This window comes from Acipenser ruthenus, chromosome 24 (genome assembly GCF_902713425.1).
Source record: "Acipenser ruthenus chromosome 24, fAciRut3.2 maternal haplotype, whole genome shotgun sequence".
NCBI classification, from domain to species: Eukaryota; Metazoa; Chordata; class Actinopteri; order Acipenseriformes; family Acipenseridae; genus Acipenser; species Acipenser ruthenus.
Genome location: NC_081212.1, coordinates 16,219,030 through 16,242,280, shown reverse-complemented (window position 1 = coordinate 16,242,280; position 23,251 = coordinate 16,219,030). Strand labels below are relative to the sequence as shown.

The window sequence follows — 23,251 nt, the reverse complement described above, 5'->3', positions numbered from 1 at the left end:
ACAGATTGCAACAGTACTGTATTGCACAGTGGTCCTTGATGAGTGTGGCTGGGTTACCATTCTGTCTCATAAATAACACTGTAGCTCCCAAAGTACAGAATAGGCGTAAAATGACTACAAATAGCGGAAGTAAAAATAGTCAAATAGGTTGACTAGTTAAAAAGTTTAAAATGAATAAACCGTGCATTTGATAATGTCTGGTGCTCCACTTGTGAACGTATTACTCTTTGCTGTGTGTGAACTGTATTTTTTAAAAGTTATTAATGTTCTCAAATGTAATTTACTGTACATGTTAATGGATTGCAACCGCAAAGGCACTTCCGTCCATCTGGAACTGCATGTTTTCGTTCTTACTTTACATTTCAATCCAAACAGCTGAATTCAATTAAAATACTGGTATTGTTAGTTCACTACTTTAAGCACACAAAACATTACTACAGTAGCTGCTTATTTATTAAAAATTACAAGCTGAGATGTACTTAATGCAAAAGCAATCAGGGAAACAGAATGCGTGGTTGTCAGTAAATTTTCAATTACCTTAAGTCCAAAATAAGTGACAGGCTCAGTTTTTGACTGCCACATTTCTATATGACTTGTAAACTATTCGGTGCCTACCTCTACTACAGAACCATTGCATTGTCATTGTAGTGCCACTGCATACATTCAGGGAACTGCCATATTAAACTACTACTGTCTTCATTATCCTACATTATAACTAATGAAAACAGTGTCAGCCAATCACCAGTCTTGTAGAGGCTACCATTATAAAATGAATGATATCTGGCTCAAAAAAGGTAAGAAGTGTAGATTCACCCTGCCCGGTAAAGATCACCATGTGTTAATTCATTAACCTCATAAAGGTCTATTTTGACAACAAAGATCGGATGTGACATTTTTTGTTCAGAATACTTCATTTCCATTAGAAATTGTTAAAATTAATAGGGTGTCAAGTTAAGCAGTTTTTCATTTCTCTGATGGTCTGTTATGAATTTAATTAAGTGTTTAACTGAAAACTTTTAAAACTATTTTCTAAAAAGTCCTCCTATCCCATGACCACGTCAATTGCCTCTTACACCCAGGAACTCAAGAGCAGATGTCGGCGAGCTACTGGCCTCTGGAGCACAAAGACCAGCCTTGCAGATGTCCGTTTGAGCTCACCAGGTGCCTGGCCAGTAGAGTCCGCTGTAGCGCAAAGAGAAGAAACAGTTCCTGCTGGAGGGCCACAATCCCCAGCGAAGACCAACATCATCACACTACTTTTGTACTTCCATTCATTATGCAGTGCACAGTTCTCATGAAACTGGTACATGCTATTTTTTAAATTAAAATAAGTGTTTGCTATAATATTATAATATTAGTCAGATCTGCATGGCGAATGGAATTACGCAACAGGATTTATTGAATTATTTCATTAGTTATACCTCTTTAAGAACAGGTGTATTGAGCCAAGCCACAATAATGTCTGCAGCTATCAAACCCTGTTCCGAGGAGGCAATACATTTTAACAGCTTTACACTTTGGAGAGGAATAATGTGCTGGCTACAGTAAATTTCATTGCCTGCAGTAAACCGTAAATTATGAATCATTTTTCTGTAAAATTCCAGAGAATGCACAACCTTCAGCCTCTGTAAAAACTGTCCAGCTAAATCCAGGTGCTTCTCCTACACTATAAAGCTTAGTACTACTGGAAAACGATTATTATTATTATTATTATTATTATTATTATTATTATTGTTCCGTGTGATAAACGTAATAATCTACTCCAACACCTCAGTAAAATAAAATACTAAAAAAATAAGAAAAAAAAAACATTTTTTGAAAATAAAAAAGTTCTTGAAAATAAACTTAAGATACCAGGAGAAAGATGGCTGTTTTAGTAAATGCTTTCATCATTTTAAACTGATTTATGCTGTTTAATGTAAGTGATGACTTTATATTTAGAGTTTATTTCACTATATTAATAAATATGTGTGCTTATCTCGGGTCTACCCCTAAAGATAAAGTGGCCGAAGCAGGGATTCCCTGGTGCTCAATTCAAACCCAGGGGTGACTTCAAGCAAGTTATCCTGCCTTCCTGTATTGGGAGACTGTGTGACTGTTTATTCACTTAACTAAATACATCAAATATTATGTGAACGGCTAATGATTTGGAAAGTGGGTTTTTCGTAATATTTACCACAATCAGTCTGTCTTCCACCTGTGTGATTTTAGCATCAGTATTCTTTTTAAGGTATTCTAGCACAATAAAGACAATCCACAATGTTTTATGACTGGTGAAACAAGGGGGTCATTTCTTTCTGTGTCTTCAGTGTTTGAAATGTTAACTCATCTGCTTCAGTGAGGAGCTTTAAATTGCTGCTTATGCTGCTATAGCGAAGCTGCTACTTAGATCACATTTTCCTATGGGGACATCCTTATTTCATGAGGTTAAACCAGGGGCATCACATTTCAAGTGCTTCTCCCTAAGAGCTCACCAGTATTTCAACAGGCGGTCCCCGTAAACCCCTGTAACTTAACTGCTGAGATTAGGAGCAACAACAGTACTACAGCACACAGACTCAATTTAATCTTGAATATCAGGGTACTGTCGAGTAGATACAGTACCCTTTACATTGATAAGACCATTTAAAGAAAAGTCGTTCTGAAACAGAAGCCAACATTCTAATATGGAAGCTTTTTAAAGTCAGTTTTGTTTGCTTGGTTTGCAGAATTGGGATGCTGAATACCATGTAAACCCACTTTGTATACATATTTTGGAATATTGCAAATGTTTAATTTGCATTAACCCTTATATTCCGTGCATGTATAAAAAGGCTCACTCAATACTTAATACATTTCTCTGCATATACAAAGTAAGTTGTTCACATGGCAATAAACAAACAAATAACTAAAAGCAAATGCTCAATTCGGAGACATAAACCACACAAGAGTAACTAGCCTAACGCAGCACACAGAATACATTAAAAACACCTTTAAAATAAACACAAGCCACACAAACCAGCTTACCTCTGCCCGAGGTTTCCCCAACACACGTGTTTGAAGGCATATCAACAGCAATAGGATGCAAGCGGAGAACATTCTTTTAAAAAGCCAGAGACAAATCTTCAATGGAGCATTAACCCAATTCCAGTAGCTCTGTGCTGCTCACTTTCACTCTTACTCTCTCTCTGGCTCGCTCTCTTTCAGCACTCTACCTCTTCGAGAGGGCTTTCCACTCTGCCACTAAAGCACTTTGCTCCAAGCCACTGCTCTGGAAAGAAATGTAAACTGATCTTGTTGGAGAGGGACTACTGCCTTGCAGGAGGGAGGGAGGAAAGGAAAGGGGAAGAGAAGGGAGGGAAGGAGAGGGGGGCGGAAGAGCGGTGAGCCGGGGAAGAAACAGAAGCTACAGGGACAGTAGCTGATGCACAGATCCACCCGTGTAAGCATTGAGCTGTAGACAGGACTGAAGATTACAGGTTATGTTTTGATTGAATTCTGGGCTGTTGGAGGATAAAACAAGTGGGTCAGTTTAGTTCAGTACAGTACATCTCTAAACCAGGAATGCAGACGAGTCTAGCTCTTGTGCATTATGGTTAACACACTTGCTTGCAGTATGCATGGTTGCTGGAGAAACAAGGGTGTTCTATGGGGAAAAATAGACATTAAGAAACATAGAATACTGTATATAAAATAATACACTGGCTTGATAGTGCCTGCATGCCTGACTAGTCAGAGCACCTATACCCAAGACTACAACTGAAACCAAACAAATCAAGGAACACTGTGTCACGCTTCTTTAAGAAATGGTAAATGTCTCAGAAGACAGCTACTAATCTATGAATGGTCTATGAACGGCCAGAAGCAACTACTGATATCAATCAATACATGCCTTTAGCTTCCCCTTCCTAAGTGATACAAAAAAGACTAACTGCCATTGTTAATCAGTACACCAGCCGTACAGTGTGTTTACTTGAGTTTTTACAAATCTTACCTTCGTTTTGAATGTATGGATAACTCAAACACTTAATGCAAGCTGTATAACAACCATAGCAGTGCACAGGAGCTGAGCAGGATGTGTATTCATCAGCACCAAAAACAGGAGGCAAGACCAGAATAGCAGTGTGTTTATGGAGAAAAATAGTCTTCATACATTAAAAGAATTTACAAAGTCAACAGTATCTGTTATTATGACCTAAACAGTAATACGACTGTAATACCTCCACCCTAAAATACCTGCTCTTTTAGATCTGTTTCTGCAGTATCTGTATCTGCTCAGATCAATACCCTATCTGAACGGCATGCTTGCCGTTTCTTGTTCTAGATGTCCACGTGTTCTGACTGCTGTGTTGCACAATGATGTTGCAGGGTGACAGACACCTGGAAGGATTCTTAAAAAAGACAGCTGCAAAACTGTTGTTCCAAAAACATGTGTAAACACTTGAACTGTGACCTAACTAACTTGTTTCGTCTAATTTAGTTCCTTTCTCATGAACTGAGACGATGTCAAGCCCTGCATACAATTGTTGTTGTGTTTTCAAAGTGAAAATATGAGGGTGCAATGCTTTGCAATAGGCCTTATACCCTATGGGTAGGGCTTTGAGGATTTCACACCAGAATTTGCACAAATTGAGTGCAAATTAGACCTAAAGATCCAATTAAAGAGCCAATTAAACTGATCTAAAGAATAAATAAGTAATTAACACATTAACTACTGGTTGATTATAAAACATTCCCTAATAATGATGGACAATTGCAGCCATTTTACAACCAATGTAAAGCGTAGTCTATTAGTGCAGGCTTGATTCCTGATCTTAACCCTAATGTTAACATTTCTGTTTTTAATAAAGCTTCCCCTTCTATAAACTCTAAACGCTGGTACTTTTTTAAAACATTTTTTAGTTTAATGGAAATAAAAATGGTTGACAGAGGCTGACAAGCTCATCACAACCATAACAACCATAGGAGGCTGTGTGGTCCAGTGGTTAAAGAAAAGGGCTTATAAAAAAGAGGTCCCTGGTTCAAATCCCACCTCAGCCACTGACTCATTGTGTGACCCTGAGCAAGTCACTTAACCTCCTTGTGCTCCGTCTTTCGGGTGAGACGTAGTTGTAAGTGACTCTGCAGCTGATGCATAGTTCACACACCCTAGTCTCTGTAAGTCGCCTTGGATAAAGGTGTCTGCTAAATAAACGAATAATAACAAAGATTTTAAATCGGCATTGCTTCAGCTAATAGGTGGCTCTGTGGCACTGCATACTAGCAGGTACAAAGTATATAATACAAGTGTGACTGCTCTTCAGTGATGTAATCAGTGGATCACTGAAAACACACTGCTCAATAGATTTGAATTACTTTCTTTATGAAGGTATTTAAAATCCAACACACCCTAGTACATGGATAATATGCTGAGTTGCTCTTCATTAAAATGTCATGTTTTCTTCTTAGAGAATAAAAGGTGTTTGCCCTGAAGTGAACCCTTTTCCCTTTGAACACCTCCCCTGCAAATGTAAAGAAAATAACGCAAACTAGCCAAGTTTAGTGAAACTGCTTGTGAATAACTTTCAAAGTTTACAACAAATACCGCTCATCATAATTTCTAATTTCTCTGTGATTCAGTGGTACACAGATTGATACATTATGATTGAGGAAGTGTTGTGGTTGAGGAACATGTCTCTGATTCAGTGGTACACAGATTGATACATTATGATTGCGGGAGTATTGTGGTTGAGGAATCATATCATCATAAAGAACAGCCACAGGTTGAAAACCACTGCTCTAGATGTGTGCAAAAAGTGTGACGTACAGACATAGGAATGAATGGACAGACAGATGACATATCCCCAGAATTTGATACTCTCAGTAAATAGTGCTTAATAATGATAATATCAAGTGTCATGACAATTTGATAAGCAGTTGTTTTGATACTGTATACAGAATGCAAACATGTAAAGGTGACTTTTATAGGAATGCACTGTGACTGTAGAGGAATGCACTGTGACTGTAGAGGAATGCACTGTGACTTTAGAGGAATGCACTGTGACTTTAGAGGAATGCACTGTGACTTTAGAGGAATGCACTGTGACTTTAGAGGAATGCACTGTGACTTTAGAGGAATGCACTGTGACTTTAGAGGAATGCACTGTGACTTTAGAGGAATGCACTGTGACTTTAGAGGAATGCACTGTGACTTTAGAGGAATGCACTGTGACTTTAGAGGAATGCACTGTGACTTTAGAGGAATGCACTGTGACTTTAGAGGAATGCACTGTGACTTTAGAGGAATGCACTGTGACTTTAGAGGAATGCACTGTGACTTTAGAGGAATGCACTGTGACTTTAGAGGAATGCACTGTGACTTTAGAGGAATGCACTGTGACTTTAGAGGAATGCACTGTGACTTTAGAGGAATGCACTGTGACTTTAGAGGAATGCACTATGACTAGAGGAATGCACTGTGACTTTAGAGGAATGCACTGTGACTTTAGAGGAATGCACTGTGACTAGAGGAATGCACTGTGACTTTAGAGTAATGCACTGTGACTTTAGAGGAATGCACTATGACTAGAGGGATGCACTGTGACTTTAGAGAAATGCACTGTGACTTTAGAGGAATGCACTGTGACTTTAGAGGAATGCACTATGACTAGAGGGATGCACTATGACTAGAGGGATGCACTGTGACTTTAGAGAAATGCACTGTGACTTTAGAGGAATGCACTATGACTAGAGGAATGCACTGTGACTTTAGAGGAATGCACTGTGACTTTAGAGGAATGCACTATGACTAGAGGGATGCACTGTGACTTTAGAGAAATGCACTGTGACTTTAGAGGAATGCACTATGACTAGAGGGATGCACTATGACTTTAGAGAAATGCACTGTGACTTTAGAGGAATGCACTGTGACTTTAGAGGAATGCACTGTGACTTTAGAGGAATGCACTTGTAACGGTCACCCTACACAGTTGATAGGCAACTGTACTGTCCTCCCTTAGGAGATACTACTGGCCAAATAATTAAAACTAAATAAGTCAGTAAGGGTGACTGACAGTAAAACAGGGTCGTCACAATGCGTCAATTTAACTACACAACACTGGTTTATTCCAAGGAACACAAAGCTTGACAAAAAGAATAAGACTAACCAATGACAGAAGAAAACAACTCAATTAGGGACAGAGTGTCAAGGAAGAGAATAAAGTGCAAACAAACCCAGGAAAACAGATTGTAAATGAAGACACACAGCAGAGCTTAAGAATATAACCACAACAATTTAACAATTACTGACACGGAGGATGATTAATATACGGAATGAATAAACAATGCAACACAAAATATAAATCAACAAAATAGTAATGAAGTCCCAAAAAGTAACAAAAGAAAAAAAACAAAACACGATGACACAGTCAATGGAAAGAGCTCACCAAACCGGTATGGAAGTCCAGTTAATTACTTGGGATGAATGTGAACAATGATGTAGAGGTCTTCAGGAGATGAAAAACATTGAGAGCGATGAAATGGATGTTTGATGAAAACTGAGGTTGCAAACAGTCCAGAACAGATGCACAAAAACATACAACCACACACTCCAGCAAAAAACACAAAAGAAACTACCCCACCTAATTATGCAAAAAACAGTAACTAGACAATAAACTAAAGCAGCAGACAAAAAGAAAAACAAAGGCTAAAGAATAATATCTAGCTAACAGTATAAAGATTAGGTTTTCAAAAGGTAGACAGACTCTCACACCAAGGTGCTAGCTACAGGAAAAAAACACACCCTCAACCCCCCACAATTAGAGAAATAAGAACCAGGTGAAGATTGACTGTGTGAGAGGATTGGTGGATGAAATTTTGAATGGACCAATGGGGTGAAAGAAAGAAAGAACAGGATACTGGGAAATGTAGTTTTTATAGGTTGGCCTGGCCAGGCTACTGCCTTTACTTAAAAAGACAGGTGAGTGAAAATTACACCCACATATGTAGCAACAGTGCTACACACTATGACTAGAGGGATGCACTGTGACTTTAGAGGAATGCACTGTGACTTTAGAGGAATGCACTGTGACTTTAGAGGAATGCACTGTGACTTTAGATGAATGCATTGTGACTTTAGAGGAATGCACTGTGACTTTAGAGGAATGCAATGTGACTTTAGAGGAATGCACTGTGACTTTAGAGGAATGCACTATGACTAGAGGGATGCACTGTGACTTTAGAGGAATGCACTGTGACTTTAGAGGAATGCACTGTGACTTTAGAGAAATGCACTGTGACTTTAGAGGAATGCACTGTGACTTTAGAGGAATGCACTGTGACTTTAAAGTAATGCAATGTGACTTTAGAGGAATGCACTGTGACTTTAGAGGAATGCACTATGACTAGAGGGATGCACTGTGACTTTAGAGAAATGCACTGTGACTTTAGAGGAATGCACTGTGACTTTAGAGGAATGCACTATGACTAGAGGAATGCACTGTGACTTTAGAGGAATGCACTGTGACTTTAGAGAAATGCACTGTGATTTTAGAGGAATGCATTGTGACTTTAGAGGAATGCACTGTGACTAGAGGAATGCACTGTGACTTTAGAGAAATGCACTGTGACTTTAGAGGAATGCACTGTGACTTTAGAGGAATGCACTATGACTAGAGGGATGCACTGTGACTTTAGAGGAATGCACTGTGACTTTAGAGGAATGCACTGTGACTTTAGAGGAATGCACTATGACTAGAGGGATGCACTGTGACTTTAGAGAAATGCACTGTGACTTTAGAGGAATGCACTATGACTAGAGGAATGCACTGTGACTTTAGAGTAATGCAATGTGACTTTAGAGGAATGCACTGTGACTTTAGAGGAATGCACTGTGACTTTAGAGGAATGCACTATGACTAGAGGGATGCACTGTGACTTTAGAGGAATGCACTGTGACTTTAGAGGAATGCACTGTGACTAGAGGAATGCACTGTGACTTTAGAGTAATGCACTGTGACTTTAGAGGAATGCACTATGACTAGAGGGATGCACTGTGACTTTAGAGAAATGCACTGTGACTTTAGAGGAATGCACTATGACTAGAGGAATGCACTGTGACTTTAGAGGAATGCACTGTGACTTTAGAGGAATGCACTATGACTAGAGGGATGCACTGTGACTTTAGAGAAATGCACTGTGACTTTAGAGGAATGCACTATGACTAGAGGGATGCACTGTGACTTTAGAGAAATGCACTGTGACTTTAGAGGAATGCACTATGACTAGAGGAATGCACTGTGACTTTAGAGGAATGCACTGTGACTTTAGAGGAATGCACTATGACTAGAGGGATGCACTGTGACTTTAGAGGAATGCACTGTGACTTTAGAGGAATGCACTGTGACTTTAGAGAAATGCACTGTGACTTTAGAGGAATGCATTGTGACTTTAGAGGAATGCACTGTGACTTTAGAGGAATGCAATGTGACTTTAGAGGAATGCACTATGACTAGAGGGATGCACTGTGACTTTAGAGGAATGCACTGTGACTTTAGAGGAATGCACTGTGACTAGAGGAATGCACTGTGACTTTAGAGGAATGCACTGTTACTTTAGAGAAATGCACTGTGACTTTAGAGAAATGCACTGTTACTTTTTAGAGGAATGCACTGTAATTTTAGAGGTTGGCAGTCACCACCAACCAGGATACTGCACAAAACTGCAATGACTGGCCATTACTACAGATTGTGAAACAGGATTACTTGGGCGATTAGCTTCATGATTTACTGGTCCAACAAGATGACAAATTTCTCAATTTAGCAGTGCAAAATGCCAATACCTTTTCTTCTGCTGTTGGCAGTGCATTCCCTGGACAGATACCTCTCACACCTCCATTCAGTGTGACGTGACAAACAGTGATAGCTGTCCCTTTTTATGTATTTTCTTTAATATTGATAACATGTTTATTTTAGGGAATGTGACCTACTGTATATGAAATGATTAGATAACTGTTTTGTTTTGTTTTGTTTTTAGTACTGCACAGCATTGTCCTTAAAAAAAGTCCAAATTAAAGTATAAAATACCAGTGATCTTCAGTGATCTTATGACACACCTCAAGGATATTGCTGTCCCCTCAAAAGCATGCGTCTCTTCTATGTGTTGCTTAGAGCTGCAGTGTCCCACGGTCATGTTACCTTGTTTGTTCACTAAAATATAATTTGTTTGTGACTTTTACATGCAGACATACTTGGCCTTCAGTAAACACAACACCTACTTTATCAAAAAGTTTGCAGCTCATTTTGTTCACATGCTTCAAAACACAAGCCATAAATACAGTGCCTCCTACTGGACTATTGTAAAGCCAGTTCAACAAGTATTTTAAACATGTTTTCATGTAAAAGGATTAGTGCACTGTATTTTATTATTATTATTATTTATTTCTTAGCAGACGCCCTTATCCAGGGCGACTTACAATTGTTACAAGATATCACATATACATTATTTCACATTATACAGATATCACATTATTTTACATACAATTACCCATTTATACAGTTGGGTTTTTACTGGAGCAATCTAGGTAAAGTACCTTGCTCAAGGGTACAACAGCAGTGTCCCCCACTGGGGATTGAACCCACAACCCTCTGGTCAAGAGTCCAGAGCCCTAACCACTACTCCACACTGCTGTATTTAAATAACGTTACTTAAGCACACTATATTAAAACTAGCCTGGCAAAGCATACCACTTTTAAAATGTGGTGCACCTGCAAATCTAATAATTGTTTGTGAAAAATGCTCAGATAATTTATAAGACGAGTTCATATTCAAACCCACTGATTGCTGTTTGTTTTAAAGTTTCATAAACTGTGTTAATTGGGAGGTCAGGTTTTGTACGTTACCATACGGTACTGCTAATAACATTAATGGAATAATAGGGAACCATAATATAGAAATAGTTTTCATTTACATTGAGTAAATTGACCACAACATTTAACACATTTGCCCAGGTCTACAAACGTCATTTACGCGGCTTCACAGCTTCATAGAATGAGCCTAGTAAGCCCTAATCCCCCTAAAGCACGCATGTGCAACACCAAAAGATACAGTAAAGTAATGAAGCCATTTTCTGCTTGTAGTAATGTTCAAGCACCGTGAAATGCATTGATTTAACGTTGCACTGCAACATTAACTCTTTTGTGAGGTTCTTCACAGCAATCACACTCACAAGAGGTCCTCTAATGGGATGCATCGTTAGTGCTATTCTGCTTGCTGTGCGGCCTGTGTTGTCAACGCATTTCAACGAATGCATGCCCTCATTGCTGAGTAACCCAGTAAGCCACAAACTGCTTAGGTTTATGAGCCAGTAAGTCTACTAAAGAGGCTGTGATTCCCCCTGTTCTGTTCATACATTCCCTCAATACCTTCTCTGGTTAAACACACAGGCTTAGAGGAAGCAACCAGGGGAACTAATCCGCTGTCTGTTACTGATATGGTTCCCATATGCAGCGAGTGCTCTGTTTCCTACCACACTTCTGGAAGGCTTGAAGTTTTTTCTGTGTGTTTACAGTAGCTGTACATTGTAAGGTAATGAATTTAATATTCAATATATAGTCTTATGTGTAAGCATGAATGTAATACAAGCGATGGCAACACACAGATCTGGATTACATATTGTAAAACTGCTTTGATACAGTAGCACTATTGCTGCTGTTATGCTGCTGTTATGCATGTACAAAGGGAACTTTTGTATGTAAGGATTGTTCTACATTAATAAAACAAATTTGTAGTTTAGCTTTAATGTTAGTTATGGATGAATTAGATGAACAATGATATATTCATTGCTATTTGAAGAGGATTAAAACAGTAGCATTAAACTAACATAAAAAACAACTTAGTTACACTAAGGAGTAGTTACATTCATGTTCTGAGAAGTTTCTTGCTAGTTTTATAAAATAAAAAAATGTCTAGTGTTCCTCACTAGAAAAACATCTTTGCCCTTGCTCCTTCTATATACCAACAAAAGCACTGACAGAAAAGCAAAAAAAAAAAAAGAAACAGACAAACAGACAGGGACTTCAGTTACCTGAATGACATCCAGTTCCCCTAATAAGCCCTCCAATAAAGTCGTAATCATGCCCACCCCACGACTTTGGAGGTGAGGTGGTGGGTCTCGATTGTCACAGGACCACCCGCGGAGGCGTGCTAGAGAGTTCAAGGGGTCACAGGGGCACTATAAATGGGGCGGAGTACATGGGGAGAACAAACTGACAGGGATTCATCACTTTCTAATGACAATTCTTTAGGGTTTCCACTTAAGACCAATGGAACAGGCATATGTGCCTCATATGGAAGATGGTATAGCATTCCTGTATACAGTGACATCAAAAACGATTTAGAGCTTCAATATAGATTTAATTATTATTATTGTTATCTCTCAAATTGCATCCTCCTGTAGGAAATGTACCCGAGTAGTTTACTTCTTGTTTTGGTAATTGCCATAAACATGCCTTATATATGAATGTCAGATTTTACAGTGTAATGTACAGTACTCAAGATGTATTATTAGTAAGACTATTTTTTTTATACATCCCCTTTGATCCCCATTTCTAAATACATACATTTGTAAACAGTTTTGTCTGGTTTCACAGACCCCGATTAGCACTAATCTTGGGTGTGAATTTAGGTAAGGTAGTCAAAGATTAGAACTAATCAGGGTCTGTGAAACTAGCCTTTTGTGTGGTTGCGAGACGTTGCCCTGCCAAAATACATAAGGATTATAAAATAGGTACATAGATAGGAAACTTAAAATGGTACAATGATGCATACAGTGACCATGGGCATAGTCCAACTGTGACTATCGCAATCTATATTAATCCTGCTGATGCTTTCCATCAATGGAAACGTTTTGACCTACTTATTAACAGGTGTATTCAATTTAGAGAGGTAGTATTTAGGTTTGTCACTTTAAAAATATCATTAAAGCAAACCCAGAGTAACACTCATATCACCCCAAATCAGACGTGTGAAAGAACAGTGAACTAAAAGTGACCCCTCAAACATGGGAGGATACTGGAGGGAAGACCATTCTTTGGCAAAAATTGTAAAATGACTCAAGCAGAAAAGCACTGATTAATCCACTGATTTTGTGATTGAAAGATATAATACGCAACATACACAGTGTAAATATGCTATGCTGGTTTGTACAGCTCCTTGCTGGGGACAACACTTTGAATTTCTTTGTTTGCTCATCCTTTTCTCATGGTTATACTATGCATTTACCATAATTGACCATGCTTTATGAATACTCTTAGGGCTTTACTGTTCTTACCTATGCTTTACCATGCATCAACTATGCTTTATTACACTTTGCTATGCTTTTACTAAAGTACACTTTTATAAGGGAACTTTAAAGGAACTAAATGTTCTTTGAAAGCATTAGGCAGTTGAAAAGTTGCTTCTTCAGCCATGCTACAAGTCGTATACTTTATGGACTATGTGTTTACGATCCCTATGCATCCCAAAAATTAGATCTAATTCTGGCACTGGGTCCTTTCTCCTTCTACACATTACAGTGTAAGAATTCTGCTTATCCTTAAGTAAGAAACGATCTTTCCTTTCGAACATATAAAACAGTGATAAAAGACCTATTTAAACTTCCACCTGTCGGAGCTGTAACCTCATTATGGCTGTACGTTATTTATGGCTGTACGGTTGTTTTATTGTTGTTGACAAGCTCTCCCCCATGACATGAGGTGACTCCAGTAGATCTCAAGTGTCATTACGAAATCGCAACTATAAAACTTTTTAGACTTTTTAATGTGAATGGAAGGACGCTGTTTTCCCCCTGCCCACGCAAGCCGTATAGCAAAGCCCCTACCTCCACCCCCACAGTTTATAAGCCAATCGGCCCCCGGATTGGGAATGCTTAAAACAGATGCAACTGTCGGCGGAGTAATCGAAAAGGCCGTGCCTCAGGGCTGGGGAAACCATTACGACTCATCACTTCAATAAACAGACCACTTCTCTGAGAACCACAGGAATGCACTGCTTGTAAAATCGGAGTAAGTTAACTGCTGTATATACAGAAGTGCAGAGTCTACATACACTGTCCTTGATGCAAAGGTTTGTAAGGTTTTGTATGCTAAGAGAACATTATAGATTGTACAGTGCCCTGCCATATTAAAATGAGCACCCCTGAAAATAGTGTTATCATCTGAAATACCCGCAATACCTCCACACCCGTGGTATCATTATCAGCCGTCTGCACTGTGGAGCTCAGAAGGAGTATACAATATGTGCGCATGATATTTCACCTTTGACACGAGGTTGTGTAATTTTGTATCTGCCTGTGGACAAAATGAGAGGCAGTTTGCCAGAGACCTTGTATCTTCGAATGGGTGTGTGTATAACATTTTTGTGAGGAATCGTCAGGAGAGTCTGACCGCTGTACAACGTCAGCCTGGCCGCCCATCGATCATCACAAACCGTGCACTGCTCGTCAGGTCCATTCCAACCCACGACGAAGCCTTGTGGACACTGCCAGCTCCGTGAACATGAGCCAACATACAGTACAACAGGCTCTGCATGGGCTGGTCTACAGACTGCCTGACTGAAAACCCTGGTCACTCATGCAGATGTACAGCGCAGAAAGCACTGAGCCTGGCAGATATTAGACAGACCTCTACAGTTTTGGAGGACTGTTCCATACACCCAGATTCACCACTACCTGGAAGAGACAAGCACAGCTGCAGCTTCATCCCTGGACTTCTCAAAGTCCCAACATGAACCCTATCAAACGTGTCTTGGAGCACCTCGATAGACAATTGTGGAAAATTCAATTACTACGTGCCAATGTAAATTAACTGGGGTCAAAACTAATCGAACTACAGTGTAGCACAATCTGGAGCAGAGTGTAATACAGAATCTCATTGATTCCATACCTGCACGGGTTCAAACCCCACATGATACAAGAGGCTAAGTTATAAGATACGATGTGCTTGTTTCTGCTCAGTTTTGTGCTATGTCGTGTAGCAGTTTGATAAAATAAATGTCCCCTCTGTTTCAAGACTGCTCCTTTTAACATAGCAGGGCACTGTACACCCTTACTTCTAGCCTCTTTTTGAAAAATGTATCACAATAACTGCAAACCTATTTTTCTTTACAGATTTGCTTTCATGCAGACAGAGTATCCCGCCTTGTCCCTAGCTGATATGCACAGTTTCTACAGTATATCTCATATGGTAAACTGTCTTCTTGTGAGCTGCACTGTGATCTCTTACCATATGTGCCAACATTCCATATTACAGTGGGTTTTGTCCAGTTTTCAGGAGATGAGCTACTATTGGGCTGCTGTACTCTTATGACTGGCTGACTTGGCTTCCATTTCGGCATATTCCTGGAGTGATGCATTAAAAATAACCACCCCAACTCTCTCCACCGACTCCAGAGAGCAAACCAGATTTACTAATTTTTAGACCAAGATTACAAATGAAAGGTAATATAAATAATCACATAGCTAAAGTATGATTAAATATGTAATGCAATGACAGGTTCAACTAAGCTCTGTGCCTCTAATGAACATCCATCAAATCTGAGGATTAGGAAATATTAAACAAATGCATCCCGGAATGAAAAGTTGCAGCAGTTTTAAGTGTGAAGTATCCTATATTTAATAAAGATAACAGTCTAAAGTACTGATGCCATACTAGTTGTTCATGGAAAATTCCCCATAATCACTTTCTGTTAGTTTGTGTTTACAGTATGGTTGTCTCAGTAGTGATTTTGTGACAAGCAGGTTTCAGGGGGGAGGAAGTTTGTGTCCTTATATAAGAAATTACTTATGGGAATAAACTGGACTGTCAATATGGCCTGCTTTCTGATAAGAAAAGCATGCCCAGGGTAAATGCTAAACTAATTACATTTTTATTGTAACACAACACCCATACTATTTATGTGAACACAAATTCACTTCAAATGACATCATTCAGCACACTTGGATGCAGTGGCAGGGAAGTTTTTTTCCCCACTTTAAACTGACAAGTAGGTCATTTATTTGCATCTGGATGGTGTTTATCTAAATTCTTTTTTTATGAACAATAAATTAAAATATTATCCAATCTTCAAATTACCCTTGGCACTGTAAGTAACTTGGATTGAATGCAGGATCGTCGACTCCAAAAACAAGAACCTAACCTCGGAACTAAAGGAGCAAAGACTTCTGAATAAATTGTGTTTTGTTTGTAAACAGAAACAAAGAATCCTCCGTGTACAGCATAGTGCATTCATCCCCATGGCACAGTCAGTGGTGAGTGGCCTTAGAGAACCATAGCAAAAGCATAGCAAAGTGCAATAAAGCATTGTGAAAGCATGGTAAAGCATGGTAAGCATTATAAAGCCCAGAGAGGTACAGTGTGGTAAAGCATATTAAAAAAAATAGATAAATAAATAAAACCAACACGGTCATGCATAGTAAATTATGGTGAACATATGGGAGAAGCCTAAAAAGAATGCTAATTTCCTGTGATAAAAAAAGGGTTAAGTCAAACTATTGGTCATTTTTCTGTGAAATTTTGGAATATAAATTTAGTCTCGACGTATTCTGGAAAGAAATGCAAGGTTTCAACAGTTTCTTTGACTGAAATCAGGGTTACATAACTTGAGTTTTAGAAACAGTCTCATGCCTAACCTTGTTAGGATAAACGTGAAGTATGTTCTCCAGTAATTTAACTATTGGAATGGCATATTTACTTGTGACTGCTTCATATTCTGTGGTAACCCTATGTGATGCAGTAGTAATTCTTTTTTTTTAACTGTGTATAGGCTTATTGTTTGATTTTAGCTGTTTTGGCAAAAAAGAGGGGTCATCTAAACTATTATAACCTCTCTGGCGGAAATATTTTTCTAAAGAAATTAAATAAAAAGCCTTTTTGTCTCTTGTGGGCAAATATTTCAAGTAACGTAAGAAAAATAAGACAAAGTCTGCTGCGGGCTTTCTTTTTGCGGTCCGACAGCTATGAAAACACGGCAACGCCTGTCTACTTTGGCAGGTTTGCTGAAGCTGAGTGTCTCTCATTAGAGGGAGGAACGCACTCAGTTTTCATCAGTCCCAGCTCAAATCAGTGGGGCTCTGTAAAAAATAAACCTGGAATTACCTTTTCTTATTATTTTACCAGACTCAATACTAGAGTCCTGTTTATCTACAAAACATGTATTCCAACGAAGAGAACAGCAGAACAAGGTTTTCAGAATAAACTAGTCATGTTAACTGCTGTATACTGAAACATTTGTTTAAATACAGACGTGCTCAAATTTGTTGGTACCCTTACAGCTCATTGAAATAATGCTTCATTCCTCCTGAAAAGTGATGAAATTAAAAGCTATTTTATCATGTATACTTGCATGCCTTTGGTATGTCATAGAATAAAGCAAAGAAGCTGTGAAAAGAGATGAATTGCTTATTCTACAAAGATATTCTAAAATGGCCTGGACACATTTGTTGGTATCCCTTAGAAAAGATCATAAATAATTGGATTATAGTGATATTTCAAACTAATTAGTTTCTTTAATTAGTATCACACATGTCTCCAATCTTGTAATCAGTCATTCAGCCTATTTAAATGGAGAAAAGTAGTCACTGTGCTGTTTGGTATCATTGTGTGCACCACACTGAACATGGACCATAGAAAGCAAAGGAGAGAGTTGTCTGAGGAGATCAGAAAGAAAATAATAGACAAGCATGGTAAAGGTAAAGGCTACAAGACCATCTCCAAGCAGCTTGATGTTCCTGTGACAACAGTTGCAAATATTATTAAGAAGTTTAAGGTCCATGGAACTGTAGCCAACCTCCCTGGGCGCGGCCGCAAGAGGAAAATCGACCCCAGAGTGAACAGAAGGATAGTGCGAATGGTAGAAAAAGAACCAAGGATAACTGCCAAAGAGATACAAGCTGAACTCCAAGGTGAAGGTACGTCAGTTTCTGATCGCACCATCCGTCGCTTTTTGAGCGAAAGTGGGCTCCATGGAAGAAGACCCAAGAGGACTCCACTTTTGAAAGAAAAACATAAAAAAGCCAGACTGGAATTTGCTAAAATGCATATTGACAAGCCTCAATCCTTCTGGGAGAATGTCCTTTGGACAGATGAGTCAAAACTGGAGCTTTTTGGCAAGTCACATCAGCTCTATGTTCACAGATGAAAAAATGAAGCTTTCAAAGAAAAGAACACCATACCTACAGTGAAACATGGAGGAGGCTCGGTTATGTTTTGGGGCTGCTTTGCTGCGCCTGGCACAGGGTGCCTTGAATCTGTGCAGGGCACAATGAAATCTTAAGACTATCAAGGCATTCTGGAGCGAAACGTACTGCCCAGTGTCAGAAAGCACTGTCTCAGTCGCAGGTCATGGGTCCTCCAACAGGATAATGACCCAAAACACACAGCTAAAAGCACCCAAGAATGGATAAGAACAAAACATTGGACTATTCTGAAGTGGCCTTCTATGAGTCCTGATCTGAATCCTATCGAACATCTATGGAAAGAGCTGAAACTTGCAGTCTGGAGAAGGCACCCATCAAACCTGAGACAGCTGGAGCAGTTTGTTCAGGAAGAGTGGGCCAAACTACCTGTTAACAGGTGCAGAAGTCTCATTGAGAGCTACAGAAAACGTTTGATTGCAGTGATTGCCTCTAAAGGTTGTGCAACAAAATATTAGGTTAGCGGTCCCATCATTTTTGTCCATGCCATTTTCATTTGTTTTCTTATTTACAATATTATGTTGAATAAAAAATCAAAAGCAAAGTCTGATTTCTATTAAATATGGAATAAACAATGGTGGATGCTAATCACTTGTCAGTTTATCAGTTGTCAGTTTAAGTTATTTCAGAGAAAATTGTGCATTCTTCGTTTTTTGTGGAGGGGTACCAACAAATTTGAGCACGTCTGTATATATATACAGTATAGATAGATAGATAGATAGATAGATAGATAGATAGATAGAGTATGAAAATATGTTTGTATGGATTAAATCGTTCAAATAAAAAATACCTGGCAAGTTTAGAATCCTATTTGTTGGAATGTTGCATTGAGATCTCTGAAGGTACAACTCTGTAGAACAGCCCTAGACCACCACTTGCATGCGTATGATTGTAGCTTTATAAGATGGACAAATACCTCCATATAGCCCCAGATTCTGATAATAACGTGGTACAAAATGTTCTCTAGGTGTTAACTCTACTCCACCTCATGCCCATGGCATCCAAATATGCAGAGGATTTTTACTTTGCTGTACATAAAGTCGCTCTCTATCCAAACAGCAACACATTTCTCAGTGTAGTGCAATGATAACCAGCTCTGTCCATGCTGAAATCAGATTGTCTAGTCCACAATGTGCAAGTGGGATGATTGTAACTGCACATGCACATCTAATTTCCATAAATAGCATGACGTGAATTGAGTACAAATTAAATAGACATTTTGACAAAGAAACAGTGACAGGCAGTGGTGGCTGTGTAGAAGCCTGTAGCTGCTCCACCACACCTCTCCCAGCAGGAGTCACTAGCGTGCAGTATGGGAAAGGGGTGAAATGGAGACGCTGCATCCACAAAGGTCGCAAGGAGAATTGAGAATGACACTGTGTGACTGCTGCTCACTGAGCTGACTCGGACTCCCCTTTCTCCTGCTGAGATCAGTACCTTTCCAAACACAAGTTCCCTCAGTGTGTGTCTAGGAATTCGTGGCATCCGAGCCCCATCAGGTACTTCCGAGAAAATAGCGGCTAACGAGCAGCTGCGGCCTGGGCAGGGTTTTTCCCAGTGGACAATTAGACAGTTCATCCAGTGCTAGTGGCGCAGCCTCCTCCCTCCCTGACCCAGTTACTGACAGCTCTGTTTATTTATTTATCTCGGGGGATTTGCACGAGACCCCACCCCCCTCTGGTGTTCCTGATCATTTTCTATAACAGTAGGGAATGAACAAACATATTATTATTCTGTATAGCCAGAAGAGTTGCAACATTTGGAAACTGTTCAGCGGGACGCTCGTTCCCTAGGGGGCGGGGAGGTCATACGCATCACACACATGGGAGGGGTCATACGCATCACACACATGGGAGGGGTCATACGCATCACACACATGGGAGGGGTCATACGCATCACACACATGGGAGGGGTCAAACTCATCACACACATGGGAGGGGTCATGCAAAAAACACTCATTATCATATAATAGACATATCCCCCCCCCCCCCCCAACTCAACACCACACAACCATCATGACAGTAAAAATAGACATAATGAAGTGTTCTTACCTTTGTATAAAGTTAGTGATCAGCAGATGTGTCAGCCGCACGAAGAGCACAGCGTGTGGTTTTCACTAACTCTACTGTGCAGAATAAATGTTGTTTTTTTTTTCCTACGGGTAAATATCAGGGCTTTCTTCCTATGCATTGGGACATGGGACATCTGCTAAGAAATTGGGACTGTGGTGACCATATAGGGACTGTTGACATGCATGCAGGTGGCTGTATTTCTGAGTTGCTTCAAATAGGCCTAGGCAAAATAGTGTAAGATTTTGTATATTATAGCTTAGGGGGGATTTCAAAATAAAATGGTGTGCTTACCCTCTCTAGGGTGACAGTCAATCAAATGTGCATAGTTGCAGTATATCATGTAATTAAGGCTGTACATCTATGTTTAATAGAATAAAGAAATAGGTTTGGTTGAGCTGGACTAAGATGGCGCCACCAAATCCTAAGGATCTAGAATCCAGTTGTTTATTCACCAGTCACAAATACACATTGCAAGTGAGTCGATTCAACCATAGGTTTTAACTTGAATATTTTAATTGAAAACCCTTATTTACTGGTCTTATTGGACTCATTGGTCACGTGTTTCTGGAAATTCCCAGGCAGGCTACAGCTGCCCAGATAATAATATACCAAACGCAGTATATTCACAGTTGACCATTCAGGCACTGCGAACCAACAAAGTACAAGAAGCTTTATAACATGCAAACTTATCTACAGCACTGCAAATTTCTATTTTACTTCTGGATTTACTTTCATTTCACATACAATATACCGTTTACAATGAACCAGGGTAAATGATGAAACCTTTTGAAGAAACGGGAACTAACAGTAATCAATTATTTTCAATATTATTCCCCAGAGTTGAATGCAATACATGTTGATTTACTCACTCTGTTGTATCAAGTAGAAAGTGATATTGACAAAAAATACTCTTCAAGTATTGAGCAGTTGCATCTGCTGAGAGAGTATTCTAATGTTGGTTAATGTTGTGTAGTTAACTCAAATGTAAAGATTTGTATGTATCATTTTCTTCTTTTTAAATACTAAGAAGCCATTTCCAAATGTAGCCTTCAACAGTGCAACCAAGCACATACAGTACAGTACAGAAAGACTCTCTCCCAAACGACACCTTACAAAGCAACGTTCTCCAGTGAATGCATTACGCATTGTTAGGTGTTTGGGTTCATTCTGAATGTAATTTCATCTACCTCTTCTCAATACTACATCATTTTCCTTTCCAGTCTTGGTGTTAACAATATGTTCCATTATACAACAGAAGGGGATCACTGTATGGAGAATACAACTTTTTACTGGGTTAGGATGTCTAATGTCATGGGGCACTTTAGTCAGGCAAGTTTGTGAACCCCTGGCATTGATTACAGAACCATTCATAATTTCTGTTTAAGTGTGAAAAATGATTAGATGTAGGTAAAAATGTGTGACAAGAACAGACAGATAGAGCGGTACTTCCTGTATATTCCTTTCAGCCAAACATACTGTAAATCGCACAGGTTAATAATCTACACTCCTTCAAATGAAGTGTAAATATTGACTACAATTTCAAGGATATCGATTCCCCTTTTGTAGTGATTCATGATTTAGCATATGGTGAAATAGTCTGTATGCAGGCTAGAGCTGCCTTTACAATGCTTCAAAATGTTTCTCTGTGATTTTATATTGCTTTATTTATTCTATGCTAAATTTTTCTGCACTTCTGACAGCTAAACCTGTAAAGGGGTTTGACATTCCACACAACTACAAAATAAAATAAAAAACTAAGAATATAAAACTAAGACATATAAGGATAACACAGTGCAAGGTGACAGACTGCGTACAGCTGGCATTCTGGACTGTGTAAAATCAATTCTCCCGGGCCGGTGGGTGTGTTTTGAAAGCTGCCCAAGCTTTGATCCTCCTGGGCTGGGCTGAAAGACTCCCAGGTCCCTGCTTTCATCAGGCCTGCTAGCTGTTGCACGCTGTGGAGAATTGGGAATAGGATTCCGGGAACTTTATCCCTAAATATTGTACAGAGATTTTTCTACTCCACTGGGACAGCTGAATGCAGCCGGACACCACACTTAATATAGCGGTGAGAATCCAATTCTGTCTTTGTTTTTTAATTTTAATCTCATTGCATTAAATTACTTATTAATTGGAGTTAAAGCACATTGACAGACAGAAGACCGCTGCTGCCAAAATGCAGAAAATGAAAACCTGATATTACAGGATTTATCTGTTTGCTAATCTTTGGCAGATATATGGAATTATATTCTACTTTGCTGTTTTCTAATGAAGTACTACAGAATAATGTTATTTTTTTCATGTAATTCAATTCCATTAAACAGAAATTCATTATCCTGGACACTAAACATTTCTCTCACTGCATCTCACTATGTATGCAGTCCCCATTTTGAAGTTTTGAAGGACAAAAGGGATAAAACAATATTAACTAAATAAAAGGAGTATACAGTTTGTTCTTATTGAGGTAAGCATTTGTGGCATAAGCAGGATATGTCATGCAAACCATGTCTTACGATATTTATGTAAGCAGCGAAAGGATAACAGACTCACCCAAAGGCGTGTTTGTTATTGACTTATCCGCCCATCACGTAAATACCGTAAGTATTTATGTGATGACGTATCTTTATCTGTAACAAAAAGTAATGCACAACTGTGATCTAGAGTCATGGTGAAACCTGGAGAGTTACGACTCCTGACAGCTCTGTTACTGCTCTCCCATGCTCTATTTTAATGCTCCAAACCAGTAGTGCACATCACTGGCCCTGGAGTTTCATTCCAGTCCAGGTCTTTATATCAAGTCCTAAATTCGTTAATGTAATGTTCTAAGCATCAATAAACGAATGTAGGACCTGACTGGATCATAAACCCAGACTGGAATGCATCTCGAAGGACAAAGTTGTGCACCACTGATCTCAATACAACTTCCCTAAAATGTGTAAAACGAATTTTTGCGGACCTCACTTCACTGTATTTT

General features: G+C 39.1%; 1 protein-coding gene across 2 annotated transcripts in view; it reads right to left on the bottom strand.

The window, feature by feature from the left end:
• The window catches only part of LOC117429867 (thrombospondin type-1 domain-containing protein 4-like), a 157,012-nt gene that overhangs the window by 74,347 nt on the left and 59,414 nt on the right, over window positions 1-23,251 (bottom strand). Inside the window, exon 1 of one of the 2 annotated variants that reach the window (XM_058998450.1) lies at window positions 3,007-3,237. The exons of the other annotated variant lie outside the window; for it this stretch is intronic. Coding sequence (XP_058854433.1) covers window positions 3,007-3,078 — 72 coding nt within the window. The 5' untranslated portion in view covers window positions 3,079-3,237. Of the gene's footprint in view, window positions 1-3,006; window positions 3,238-23,251 lie in introns of those variants that run through there. 2 annotated transcript variants of the gene reach the window in all.